The sequence below is a fragment of the Chenopodium quinoa genome, unplaced genomic scaffold, assembly GCF_001683475.1.
Source record: "Chenopodium quinoa cultivar QQ74 unplaced genomic scaffold, ASM168347v1, whole genome shotgun sequence".
Lineage (NCBI taxonomy): Eukaryota > Viridiplantae > Streptophyta > Magnoliopsida > Caryophyllales > Amaranthaceae > Chenopodium > Chenopodium quinoa.
Genome location: NW_018742309.1, coordinates 5876291 through 5891162, shown reverse-complemented (window position 1 = coordinate 5891162; position 14872 = coordinate 5876291). Strand labels below are relative to the sequence as shown.

The following is a 14872-nucleotide window of genomic DNA, read 5'->3' as shown; positions in this document are numbered from 1 at the left end:
GAATTCTAGACCCAAATTTCGTGTCGGGTTCGTGTCGTGTCGGCTTTTGACAGCCCTAATTAGAAGACAATCTCATTCTAAGCTGCATATGAATGATAGAGCACTAGGATAGGATGACTTTCATTGATAGTCATATGCAGATGACAATATAAGATGATGTTCACAAATCATAAGCATGCATATTTATTAGGTCTTAATGATGAGACATTGGTTGACACAGATTTTAGTCACTTAATACCATTAACCATGGTACTCAATGTAAGGACTCGGGAACTTGTATACTGCAATGCTGATGGTGGTTCTGATATCCACTACACAACTACTTTGTTGTTTGGCGACAGGCCTAACACCACCACAATTTTATAAAAACCCATGAAGCATAAATTAATGAAATTTTATGTGAACATCAAATATACAACAGTAAATTGCATCACAATTGTTGGAACATAGAAAGATCTCTGTTTATGGTCCTACCGATCCTAAAATGGGACAAATCACATCTAGCGCAGAGTGTGACATAGTTTCTCAACTGAACTGGCACAGAAACATGCGCATCACTTCCAGCGAGCACCCCCTAATCTAATAACCTCTTCAGCACCACTATCCTTGGTGTACCCTCTTTCCATGCTTGCATCACCTTTCTGGTTACCTAAATCACCATAAAGGTCCTTGAGCTTGGCGAGATTGCTTGATGCTGACGTTCTCTCTTTTTCTTTGCTTTTATCACTGTTAGTGCTTGAATAATGATCAAAACGCTCTGTACGAACAGGAGATGGAGACCTCCGGCTTTTGCTCCTACTTCTACTCCTGCTCCTTCGAGAGTGGTAATCATCATAATCGTCTCTATCCCTTCTGCTGCCATCTCTTTCAGAATACCTGCTTCTATCATAACCACGCCTGCGGTCTCTCTCTCTGTCATAATCTCTTTCTCTATCATGGCTTCTTTCTCTGTCCCTATCACGGTCCCAGAAGTCTCTGTCCCGGTAGCGATCTCGGTCCCGATCTCGATCCTGGTCACGGCTCCTCCCTTTCCCCACATCCCTGTCAAAATACTCTCTGTCAGACAAATCACGGCTCTGACTACGATGCCTGCTAGGAGACCTCCGGGGATCATCGCTACCACCTCGATCATAAGGAGGTGGGGGTACAGCACGGCGAACAGGAGAAGAGTCTCGAGTTGATGCCCGATGTGGAGCACGTTGTCCAAAAGAAACAGAAAGAGCTGCCTTAACAGAAGGAGGACGACGTGCAGTATCCTCAGATCCAAGCCGACTATTCTCTCCAATTGAACCTGATGACTTCGTCGGGAGCTTCATCTTTTCAAGGTGGGAGACAACTTGCCGCACTACAGTTACAGGGATACGAGGGAAAAGGGTGTCAAAGTAATACTGCAATAACACGCAGAAAGTGAGTTCAGTTCCATAGTCAGATTATAGAGAAATACCCACTGAGCTAAAGCATGTAGACATACTGTAATGTATCACTGTATCATCAACTTCTCAATGGAAACTGGTTTTTTATCCCCTTTTGACAATGTCATTTCTTCTGTTTTAAGTTCGCATGAATCAAGTACTTAAGGCCATTAGAATCTAGCAAATTATATCCCCCTAGTATTAAAGAGAAGCATATGAGCAGCAAGATCAAACAAATAAATAAGACATTTGCCTACTTATCATCATCATTGTACTGCAGTGTGAATTCAACATAGCCAATGCTGAACACTAAACAGGGGAGAAAAAGCCATACAACTGTTCTCCCTAGGGTTACAAGACTTACAAGTTACAACTCATTCACCAAATAACACCGCTACTGACTAGATCAGGTTGTATTAACTCTTAACTAAGATTAAAAACTAATTTCAACCAATAAATGGCTATTAAAATACAAACAGTCAAATACAGAAACATCTTCAGCTTGACATAAATACCAAGTCATCAATCTTTGACAAACTACGCATCATAGTTAGAATACGCACATCCGACATTAGTTGAAGCCTCAGCATAGTTGTAAGAAATAGCCACAAAAATGACAGATAAGAATAGTAACAAGGATAGCAACTAACAGTCAACCTAGTCCTTAATTAATAATTTGTCCCTCCTTCATAAACCTTCCATTTCACAAAATGTCCTAATTGACTTTTCACAGCTATTTTGTGGAAAAGAGCCAATCAGAATCACTTTAATAAAAATATGCATTAGGTATATATAGAAGATTAATGATTAGAGCAACCAATTTGAAACATGCCAAAATAAAAATTAAAAAAAAAAATAAAAAAAAAATAAGCGGATAATCCATGGAGCATCATATGGACATGACAGTCTCCATGAACATCAGGATGAACTCTTTGAAAGAATGTCCAACTACCAGCAAGACACTTGATTATACATAATTACCCTTAGCAACTGCAATTAAACAGGCCTTCACTCATCTCACCTCTTTTAAAAGTAGAAACAAGTGATTAACTCCCTTCATCTTCCTCCACATTTTCACCAACTCCTTCCAATCTTCCCACCTTGTCTCTTTGACTGCCTCATTTGTTAAATTATCAAGTTCAGTAATTAATAACATCCCCCTCCCTCTGTATCATGTGCTCTTCCTATGAGGCCCTCATTAATATCCTCATCCAGGTTTCCCCTTTTTAATAACATCCCCCTCCCTCTTTATCAGCACGTCTCTTAGTAATGTCTTTATAGTCTAAAAGAGGAAATCGAACACATTACTCACACTAGGAGGCCATCACATTCATGTTTGACGTTCATTATAATATTCTCAGCAATTTGTGTCAGACTGTCAGTCTTTAAAAAAGCAACTTGTAATCAGTCATAGCAAACCTTTCATACCTTGTTTAACAAGGACATGTCAGAAGTATCCCGACACGGGGAAAAAATTCTTTAAAAATCATTTCAGTTAGCAGTAAAGAGTAAAATCAATTCAAGTGATAATCGTTGTGTTTTTTTTTAAAAAAAAAAAAAGACTAATCGACATAATTAAAAAAAAAGGGGAAATTCTCAATGGTAACCTCCAACTTGTAACACTGAAATGGTAACCCTCTTTTTTTTTTTAATTATACAAAATGACCTTAATTAAGAATTTATTCCCACAAATAATCTTATTTTAATAAATGGTTAGTTAAAATTAACTATGGTTAGAAACCACCAGTCCAACCCTAATCCAAACCCAGACCACTGCACGCCCAAAACCCTTTGACCTTGACCACCTAGCGTCCAGAACCCTCCGACCTTGACCACGGCGCGCCCATAACCCCCCAACCACGATTACCGCACGCCTAGAACACTATGACCCTGAACACCATGACTCCACCCTCCCTCTCTTTCTCCTCTACCCTTTCCTCTGCCTTGATTCAAACCCCAAACCCGACCTCTCCTTCTCTGACCTTTCCTTCTCCGACAACCCCTCCACAGCGAAAACCCTAGCGTGGTCGTGGGTCGAAGGGAGAAAAAGGGAGGGTTGTGGGTCTGGTGGGGATGTCGGGTTGGGATGAGGGACTGGTGGCGGCGACTGGGTGAGGTGGAGGCGTAGGTGGTGGCGGTGGCTAGGAGAGGGTGACGGTGAGGGTGGCTGGGTAGTTTTTTTTTTTTTCTATTTAGTTTTTCCTTTTAAAAAAAAACAAAACAAAAAAAAATAAAAATAAAAATAAAACAAAACACCACCCTAACCATGGTTTAATTTTAACCAAATAAGACTCATTAATTTCATAACTAGGATAAATTTCTTAATTAGGGTCATTTTGTATAATAATAATAAAATAAAAATAAAATAAAATAAAAAAATAAAAAAGTAAAAAAAAGGTTTACCATTTCAGTGTTACATTACAACTTTAAATGGGTCAGCTTCTAAAAAAACCCAAATAGTCATTCGCATTAGATTGAAGAGTAAAATGGTGGTAATAGACAAGTAAATGAATGTTGACAATCATTCTTTATTAGATTTTAATAAAAAAGTAATGCCATGGAACGGGGCACTGAGAGCAAAATTTATGGTTTACACGTCAAAAAAAAAAAAAAAAAAAAAAAAAAAAAAAAAAAAAAAAACCTTACATCACCAATTCAAAGAAGTAATAAGCAAATAACAAAAATTCATTCAAACATCTAGCGTAGGTTAGACACACTTTTTATAGAAATTAAAAGCAAAAGTAGACAAAAGGACGAACTACAGAGATATACATACAGAGGAGCCCTGGAACGTCGCTAGATAGCTTAGGCTCTGAAGAATTACTCCAAACAATGCATTCCTAATAGAAACATTGACTAAAGCTAACAAGGCATTATCTAAGCACACATCTAAGGGAAGCATGTGGTCTCTCAAAGCATAGCAAAGGAAACATCCACCTTGTTACTTAAAATGGTGGTTTACAAATGAATGATATGACACTGAAGTTCATTACCTGTCCAAGAAGTAAGTCCCGCACATACACACCCATAGTGGTCATCTTTCCACTAGAACCTGGCGAAAACTCCTGCAAAAGAACCAAACTGAATTCAAAAATTGATTAAAAGGAAAGAACTAGGGAGTAGAGGATGATAAAGGCAGCAAAAAAGAAAACCAAAAAATAATGAGATCTCTATGATCTCCGCTCCTCTTGTTTAACGTAACCAAGAAGCAGACACAATACATATAAAGAAACACACAGGGAGAAAGAGGGAGGTGTTTATATTTGAGCACATGACAAAACCTTATCATTCTTGGGATGAATGCACCCAACCACTTCACTGTTGATGAAGCTGCAACTGTCAAATCTTTGAAATAAAATCAGTACCAAAGAAATGTTTCTATTCACCTTCAAGAAAAAGGCTGTGAAGTTGATAGAAGCATTTAGACTTAAATCAGAGTGCAAACCCATTTACTGTCTGCTTGTCATTCATGGCACATGGACAACTTTAAATTATAATGACCAATTTCATGCAAATCTCATGGTCAAACATATATGATAGTCAAATTAAAATTTTCCTTTAAATAGTAAACTACTCATTAACGGCGAGGGACCCAAAAATTATACCAAATGACAGCTGCTACCTGAAGTGATGGCCACTATGCAAGGATTTTGAGCTTCTTGTTACACAATATATGGCTACAATATATGAACACTTGAAAAAAAAACAACATCAAATACAAAACTATACTACAATATTGGCTATCACTCCTATAGTTACCAACTATTTACATATGGTGTGGTTCTGAGCCAAAAGTGAAAAAGAATACAGCAATATGAGCTCAAGACACTTAATGGTATTAGATAATTCTCATGAAGATGAGAGACTTTGAATTTAGAGAATCAGAGGAAGATGAAGGTGTTGGTGGAGTTGAATAGGAGAGAGATGAAACAAAGGACAAGGCCAACATTAAGACTGACAACTGCCAAAGCCTTATATTGCATCCCCTTGTCACCATATTCCTTTAATTCATCAATCTTTTGTTAAAATTAACCTCTTTGCAATTGTGTAAACATTGAGCCACTGCACTAAAGTTGTGGAAATTCTAAAATCTACAAGCAAACAAATCACAATACCAAGAGAAGAGGCTCATATACTATGAACCTCAAGCCTTCAAAATTCTCATAGAACAAGTCAAAAAAAAAAATCATAGATCTAAAGCTCAACAGCAACCATTGGTTTCTAAGGACGATGAACACAAGATGAGAACCAAAACAATACCAAAATCATCCAAAACCGCATGACACTGCCTAACAACTGAAGCATCCACCATGGCACAATGAAAAATTAACACTTCAATACTTCATCATGAGAACCATAAGTAATTCCAATACAAAACCCAAAGTAAAATGATCCAGGGAGGAATATTAATTCACCAAGCACTAAAATCACTTAATCAATGTAACAAGACTTAAGAGTGAATTTGTGGTGTGGCTAGGCCCCTGAAGGAACTTCGTTGTATTACTCATTGACTCCATTTTGAGCAGGCTGGCAGTGAAGGATTAAGGTGTCAAAATTGTATGGCATTGCTCATTATGGTAAATGCCCAAAACCTTTGTTACTCGAACAAGAGTATGAGTGACGTGTGTGGGTAAATAAACAAGTGTCACACATTTCACGGCTGGGAATTTCAGACACAAGGACATTTTCCTAAAATTGGACACAGGTGCAGGACTGCAGGTACACTACATTACTGGAACATTAACCTGCTTTAGAAGTTTTTTTGCATAAACTCCCAACATACAGATAGACATAAACATTTCACATTAGCTTGACGGTTAATTCCTGTTGAAAACTTATCTCAAACCCATCTGTGAGCACATAACCCAGAAACCCACACACTCTTCCTTTCCTACCTTCTCTTTCTCATTTTCTTCTACAGTTACGTGAATCAAGAAAATTGAAGTACATGGGTAACCATTGAAGTGTCGGGTAAGGATTTCACACCATTGTCAGAGTGTCGTGTCCAACATGGGTATGAAAGACAAAATGAATAGTCGAAGTACCATAACCCACAACCCTTCCTCCTCCCAAAAGAGGGAAAAGCAGGACCTCACCCAAGCTAAGTTCTCTCATAGTATACGAGAAGAAAACCATGAAACTAAAGGAGGCTATAATTGGGGGAAATTAAGAACCCCCACCCCCCCTCCCGCCAAATTACAATTTTTTTTTGGTTTTTTTCACAATAGCATTAAAAACCCACAAAATAACTCCACTTCTTTGGTTGTTAAGTGCTAGATGATAAGATTTCTAAAAAAAGAAAATGTTATTTCAAGATTTTTATTAAATAAAGAAATTAAGAAATTTTATGGACTAGACAACATAAATATAGAAATCAAGCATTTTCTTAGTAAATAAATATTAGCTGCTATAGTCTAGCGCATGAAGTCAAAAGTTGCACAAAAGAAAAGGTATTCGCCATATACTCAAGTAAAAAAAAAAAAAAAAAAAAAAAAAAAAAAAAAAAAAAAAAAAAAACTGAAACAAGAAAAAGTGAGGAAGCAGGAATTAAATGAGTCAGAAGATAAATACCTCATCATCTTGAATATATGGTTCAAACCAGGTCCACAATGTTTTTGGGTCTGCTGCATACCTAAGGTATAAGAATCCAACCTGTAAGACAAAGTTCACCATAAATCACAGTATATCAGACAATGACATCTTGAGGCAGATGCAAAATACCATGATCAGAAACTAACAAATGGGGATGCCCAATTCAATGCCAAAAACTAATTGCCAGAGCATAGAAGTGAAAAACAAGATATGAGTAACATTCCTTGAGTTTTCTATAATAGTTAAATCTTCAATTTTCAAGTTACAAGAACTACACTTCCAACAGTTCTACTAGCTAGGAGATAAATAAGAAAATGTTTAATAGGTCTTAGCAAATACATCGTCTCATTTTAATCTCAGCCCTTCATCAAACTACATGAAGGTAGAAACATTTAGAGCGCAGCTAACAGTAGTTGAGCATGCTTTCCATGCTATAGAGTGCAGATGATAGTACTCCTTTTGTCCCACAAAAATTGCCTCATTTTCCTATTTGGGATGTCCTAAAAGATTGTCTCGTTTCAAGTTAGTTTTTATAATAATTAATAAAGGCTATCATAGTTCAATTTACAACTACAATAAGTTCAAATTAGGTATAAAATGTTCAATTTCCGATACATTCAAGTTCGGATAAGTCCAAGTAAGTTCATTTAAGTTCATAAAGTGAAATTTAGGTGAAAAGAACGCACCCTTAGTTAGCATGGTCCCCACAATTTTATTTACTACCCTGCATAATAATGCTAAACAGCATATTTATCTACCCACACAATGACACAATAGAACTCTAAACAAAGTAAAAACTGGGGATGGGAAAAACTAAACAGAACAGAGGAGTGATTGAGTATACTTCTCACCCTTGAGTAAGAAAAGGAAGTGGGCTCCCTAATTACCTTAGTACCTTTGAGCAGGCACTTTACACATTAACATAAATACAATATTCCTGCAAATAATGAAATCTAATTTTCCTGGCTACACCATCTAAAATCCAATTTCCAAATTGAAATTTTGAAAAAATAAAATTGCAATAAACAACTAATAGCACGAAGCATAGATTCTGAATAGTGACAGAACAAGCAGAATACTCACAGCTCTAATGTAAGGAGAATCTGGATGCTTCAATAGCCCATGCATTTGCTTGGCAGTTAGCTTCATGGTAAAAAACTTGTACAACAGACAAAAAGCCGTAGAAGGTCCCCGGCAGTTTCCAGTCATCCACGGCTCCACATGATCAACTTGATTGTATATCTCATCAATCACCTCATGGTATGTCTTCAAACGATAAAGGTCACGGAAATAATCCGAAGAAAGAATGTTCATACACAGGACCTTCTCCAAGAGAGAATCAATTGGTTTTCCAGATAATTGTATATCCCCCATGGATTACTTATATATATAAATCAATTGCCTTTTCCAAATGAACTATCGCGGCAAAATAAATACCCAAGAAAAGTTTTCAGCAAGTTCCCATTCCTGAAACAAGCAGAACATTTGCAAAAATGTGTAAGCTTACAAGAAAGACACCAAATTTCACAAAAAAATTAGCTTCAGTTCACCAATTTAGATTAGCTGGTAAAAATTAAACCAGGCCCGTCCAGGAACCAGGGCAGAAGGGGCAGCCGCCATCGGCCAAAGGAGAAAAGGGTCAATTTTATACTTCCATCATAACATTGAAGGACTATAATCAAAATCTTGCAACAAAAACAACCAAATTTGACTCATTAGGCTCTAAATATCACAAAAAATTCTTCTTGCTTAAGGATATCAACAAAATCACTCGTTAAAATCATTCACAACTTCATTAATTATAAATATAACAGATAATAGTTCAACAATCCACCTTAGAAGAACCCTAAACTGGCTATATTGAAGATTAAATCAGCGATAAACCCTAGATTGTGAAATTGATATTCGATCGATTAATTAAAACAAAGAAAACAACCTTACCTCGGGAAATGCTTCGATGGAGGAGAGTAAGCTTAGAAGCTGCTTCAATGAAAGACTCGAAATACGCTTCAATGGAAACTGGGGAGATAGAAAGGGAGGTGCAGCATAAAAGCGAAGCGGAGAGCTACAAAGGGCCAAAACTAAACCAAAAAAAACGAAAAATAAAAAATAAAAAACGTAGGAGGAAAATAATGGCACGCATAAAATGTCAACAGTCAGATTTTTTTTTTTTTTTTTCTTTTTTGACAAAGATGCTCTTCATATAACGAAACAGGAAGGAAAAAAAAAAAAAAGAGTACAATCTGAGAGCAAAGTGAAGCAAGAAAACACGAAATAATAGAGGAAACTAAAAAGACAAGAAACCAAAACAAATAACAATCAATACGACCAGAAAAGAAAACGGCGTTGACGAGCACAAACAGCCAACCAGTGAGCTGGAGCAACCCATAGACGAGGAACCTTATGAATCCAGCAAGAATCAAATTATAACAGATACCTCTGATAGCCCCAAACAACCAAAAACAAGAAATATCATCCGAACACGAACGGCATAACATGGAAACCAAAATTGTGATATCCATATAGAGTAGAGGACTCAAAAAACTTTTTCGTCTAGTAGCCTAAAGAGCCCATAAGCAAGTTTGTAATTCCGATTGTAAGGCTGACGAAGTCCGACAGGCTCGAGCACACCCACCCAAAACAGTAGGGGAAAGCTCTTCTCAGAAAATCAAACTTGCTGCCGCAATCTAATCACGACTGTTCCAAGCACCATCAAAGACTATACGACAATCTGCAATATCGGAATATGAGCCATGTAAACACTGCACCCAGATGTAACAAGACGAGGACACGGAAATTGATGTCGTTAAAAGGATGAAACAGAGATCGAAAGCGTAGCAATCCCTGAACTACGCGATACCCATTCTGCAGAAATATGAAAAACTGAAGCAGGAGACCAGACTGCCTGTCGAAGAACAATTTGATTACGAGTAAGCCCAATAGCCCACAAAAGAGATACTAAAATGGCTAGACTATGCCAATTTCGAGACTTTCCATAACCAGAAATCAGCTTTGTGAACCAGTGAGTAAATGAGTGTACACTTACAGAAATACTCTGGAGTCCCAAGGGACCAGTGGTCAAGAGATGAGAAACAAACGAACAATCCCGAAATAAATGCAAAGTCGTTTCTAAGTGATCATGACAAAGAACACAAGCAGGGTTGACAGGAAGCCCCTGGGATTGCAAAGTAGCAAAAAGAGGTAAAGCATCATGAAGCAATTTCCAGCAAAACATTCTCAATTTGGACATAATCGACATTCCCTAAAAGCATTTCCACCATGAAGACGAAACCGAATCACTAGCCATTAACACCATGGATTGGCGAATCAGCAATGCATAAAACGTTTTAGTTGGAAACTGACCATCACATGTAAATTTCCAATAAACAAAATCATCCATTGGTTTTTGAGGGCGGTCAGTAGTCAAAATACGCGAAGCCGTAATATTGTCAAAACACCGATAGACCTTAGAAGTATCCCACGCGTATGAACTCGGATCAATAATAGAAGAAACATGAGTCGGAAAATTCGACTCACCTAGACCAGATTTAAAGGAAACAGGCCCCCTAGGGGCCCAAACATCCTCGAGGAGACGAACCTGAATCCTCGAACCTATTTTCCACACAATCCCTTGAGCCAGAGTAGACATACCAGCCAGAAGACCTTGACAGCCGCCCCACGAAGACTGTGAAACCCGACTAGGCTGGAAAGATTGAAGGGAGGAATACTTTGCCGATAACACACGCAAAACCAGGAGCTGAGGATGCTGATATATACACCAAGTCTACTTGGTAAGCAGGACAGAATTAAAGCTCTATAAACTACGAAGCCCTACTCCGCCCTAGCCCTTTGGAAGATGAAGCAAAGAAGAAGAGTGAAGGGCCATCACCTAAGACAAAGATGAGGAACGCCACCAAAAACGAGCAAGCATTCGATCAACATGTTGACAGATCGAGGAGGGGATCTGAAACACAAACAAGATATGGTTGAACGAAGCAACAAGAACTTAATTGATAATCACCAACTTAGCTACAGAAGAAAGCCGAAGAGAAGCGAAACCAGGAAGACGCTTATCCACCAGGAAACGAAACTCCAAAACCTTACTCCTCCCCAAATCAACCGGAAATCCCAAATAAGAATCTAAAGAATCCTTACATTAAAGCCTCAAACTACGAGCCAAATAATCCCAATAATCTGAAGAAGTGTTCTGACTGAATTTAACAAAGGACTTCTGCAGATTGACCAACTGACCAGACATACCACAAAAATCCAAAAGAAGGCCCATCAGATTACTACAAGAAGATGGAGACACTTGGAAGAATAACATGGAATCGTTTGCAAAGAACATATGTGAAATAGAAGGCGCTCCTTGCGAAATACAAATGCCTTTGAGTAATGATTGCTCCTCCGCACTGCGTAACATGGAAGAAAGAACTTCCATATAGACAACAAACAAGTACGAAGAAAGCAAATCAATTTGGCGAAGACTACACTGTGAAAGAAAGGTGGAAGACGAATTCCCATTTACCAACACCTGATAAGAGACTGTAGAGATGCACTAGTGTATTAAAAGACTGTAGAGACCTGATAAGAGACTGTAAAAATGTACTAGTGTATTAAAAGACCATTAAGACATGAAGTAAAAAATCCTAGCGAACCCAATCATAGGCCTTATTCATGTCCAATTTCAAAGCAACATAAAACCGTTTCCTAGCCCTTGAAGCATTCACGAACGGGAGAAGTTCATGGGCATGAAATTGTAGCATTGTCTGACATTAGACGTCCTAGAACAAAAGCATTCTGCTAATCAGAAACCAGAGAAGGTAAGACAAGACAGAGCCGACTAGTAATACATTTGGCGATGCACTTGTAAAGAACATTATAAAGACTAATAGGACAAAACCGCATGGATTGTCAACCTTGGGTAGCAGAGTTAAGAAAGTACAATTCCACTCCTTCTACAAATAGCCATGAGTAAAAAAAAAATACTAAACTGCTCCAACCACAAAAGAACCGACCAACTACCAATGAATCTTGAAAAAAGCCGAAGAAAAATCATCCGGTCCTGGAGTCTTATTATCATCAATACTAAACATGGCCTCCTGAATTTCCAAAGCTGAAAAGGGAATTAACAACTCCTTTTGCCATTTTGAGGAAAGAGAAGGTAGATGAATTAGATCCCACCAAGAAGAGTCTGTCACCAGAGAGGACCTCTGGATAGTATACAAATCCTTGTAGAACAAAAGCACCACTGACTTAATACCCATAAGATCTGTTACCCAAGAACCATCTAAGGACTTCAAACTGTGAATCTTATTATGATGGCGCCAAGACTGAACCAAAGAGAAAAGGAGATGAGAATGACTCTCTCCATTTGCATCCCAATTAACCTTCGCACGTTGGCATCAAAACGTAAAAGCAGCCTGAGCCTCTACAACCTTTTCCTCCTTCGTAGTGAGAATAAGACATCGGCCAACTCGAGTATGCAAACTAGATGAAGCCTGACTAGTAGACAAAGCTAGATTCTTCCAATCAATGCCTACAATTGTTTATGAAAGTTGCACCAAACTAACAGACGTTATTTAATGAGAGATAACTTCTGAGACAGAGAAAACATTGGAGAACCAACGACGACCATTAAAACTACAAAGGTAACTATAGAGTGTACGTCCTTTGCCGATAAATACTAATTTTCTATCCTATAAGGTCGATGAACTCTATTATCCTCAGTTGTGTCAGATAGAATAATAGAAGCATGATCCGAGAACATAATAGGATGGTGAATTAGCTATATCCGGATACTCCTGAAACCAAGAAGGAGTCGCATAAGCCTTATCCAGGCGCTCAAAAGTTGAGTAAAAATCATAACGATCGATTATTTGTCCAAGTAAACCCTGGCCCTGAAAACGGAACTTCCAATAAACCTGACAATAAGCGCCAGGGACGTTTCCCCAAACTAAGCCATATTTGCAAAGTATTTTGCAAAATGGATGCGTGGCAAAATCTATTTACCAAACTAAGCTTCTAGGATAAAACGCTGTCTCGGACAGCATTTTATACCCTGGATTTAAAAAAAAAAATCAAAGTATAAAACGCTGTTTGAGACAGCGTTTTACATGTTCACTTTTTTTTTAAAAAAAAAAATTTCGTAATTTTTAAATTTATAAAAAAAAAATACTGATTTTAAAAAAAAAAAAACTAAAAAAAAAACTAAACCTAAAAACGCTGACTCAGTCAGCGTTTTTAGGATATTTTTTTTTTTTAATTGTTAATTGTAAAAGTCAGCGTTTTTAGGATAATTTTTTTTTAATTGTTAATTGTAAAAAAAAGCTTTAATTAACAGCCAACAATGGTGGCAACCATCACCAACTTTCATCCCTTGTCTCTCTTCTCTGAAACTGATCTTTGTTTCAATCCCACTAAACCCAATTTCACAAGAAGCTCATTCATTACTTCCCCACATTCATTTCCTGCAATTACCAGCCATGCTCACCATTAGAATACTCCTCCTTTTTCTTCTTCTTCTAAACCCAAACTTAAAAAGACAGGTCAATTTCAGATATTTAAGTTCCGTTTTCCTTAATTTTTAACAATTTAATCTCAATTAAAGAAGTGGGCATTTCTTCTTTTTATTTATTTTATTGGTTGTTTTCAGGTGTTCTTGATTCTCCAATGAAAACCCAGAAGCCGAATTTGCAGGTTTCACCCCATAGAGCTGGTATATTAATTTATTAATCTAATTCATCATTCAAACAAGTCTATGGAAAATATTTGGTTGATCCTGTTCGTGGGAATTCAGCTTATTGTCTATTTAGAAATTGTCTGAGGTTGTTTTACTGGAATCACATTTAGAGGTTTAGTTCTTTGGATTCTTTGCTTGGGGAAAAATTAATAATTTAAATATTAATTCTGATTTTAAAGAGAGAAAAAAAAAAAAAAAACTTATCCTAAAAAGCTGACTGAGTAAGCGATTTTAGGATAATTTTTTTTTAATTATCAATTTTTAATTTTTTTTAAAAAAATTAATCCTAAAAACGCTGACTGAGTCAGCGTTTTTAGTGTAAATTTTTTTAAAAAAAAAAATTAAAAATTACGATTTTTTTTTATAAAAAAAGTCAACATGTAAAACGCCGTCTCAGACAGCGTTGTACACTTTGAATTTTTTTTTTTTAAAAATCCAGGTTATAAAACGCTGTCCGAGACAACATTTTATCCCTGAAGCTTAGTTTGGTAAATAGTTTTGCCACGCATCCATTTTGCAAAATACTTTGCAAATAGGGCTTAGTTTGGGAAAACGTCCAAGCGCCAGTCCATGAATTCGCGACAACCAGGTATAGAAGTAAAGCCAACCACTTTATCCACTAAAAATTCCACCCGGTTAATATCCCCTAGTAAAACCAAGTTTGAATTTGAACACAAAATATCAAAAAGGGCAGACCAAATTTGAGGCCGATCAACGACATGGGGCGCCCCATACACAAACACCACATATTTTATTACAGAGCCCACAAGTATTTTACAGAAGGTGAAATTTGAAGTAATCAAAATAGAAACTATCTAAAAAGGGGAAAACCACAACAAAAACAAACCACCACTCAAACCAACTGCATCTGTAACACAAAATCCTGAAAAAGGAACACCAAACAACTTTTGTGCAGCAATATCTACAGATACTATAGTTTCCATAAAAAACATAACATCTAAACCACAGGAGCAGACTAAAGATCTAATATACGGAACTTTAGGGGAGTTCTCCAGACCAAGACCCCTACAGTTCCATGATCCAAACCTCATCTCACAACGGGTGGCTTAGTAGGGTGAGCCACCGACCCCTCAGCTTAGTCATCAGAGGTAACAGAAGAAATACG

The 14872-nt window shown here is 37.3% G+C and overlaps 1 protein-coding gene across 6 annotated transcripts; it reads right to left on the bottom strand.

Annotated features, from left to right (window-relative positions):
- Positions 1-327: 327 nt before the first annotated feature.
- Positions 328-9497, bottom strand: LOC110688670 (pre-mRNA splicing factor SR-like 1). Of its 6 annotated transcripts, XR_002504625.1 has the most exons (6): positions 8946-9497; positions 8088-8471; positions 6984-7064; positions 4694-4748; positions 4406-4477; positions 1373-1388 (listed from the first exon to the last, which is right to left on the bottom strand). XR_002504625.1 is itself a non-coding variant. In XM_021865403.1 (5 exons), the coding sequence occupies exons 2-5, from the start codon at positions 8376-8378 to the stop codon at positions 555-557; spliced, it is 1278 nt and encodes a 425-aa protein (XP_021721095.1). In that variant the 5' UTR covers positions 8379-8471; positions 8946-9460; the 3' UTR covers positions 328-554. The 6 variants fall into 6 exon arrangements, 4 of the variants coding, with proteins under 4 accessions (XP_021721095.1, XP_021721107.1, XP_021721114.1 ...); XM_021865403.1 differs by lacking the exon at positions 4694-4748 and having other exon boundaries at positions 328-1388; positions 8946-9460; XM_021865415.1 differs by lacking the exon at positions 8946-9497 and having other exon boundaries at positions 328-1388; positions 4694-4757; positions 8088-8219.
- Between the last annotated feature and the right edge of the window lie 5375 nt (positions 9498-14872).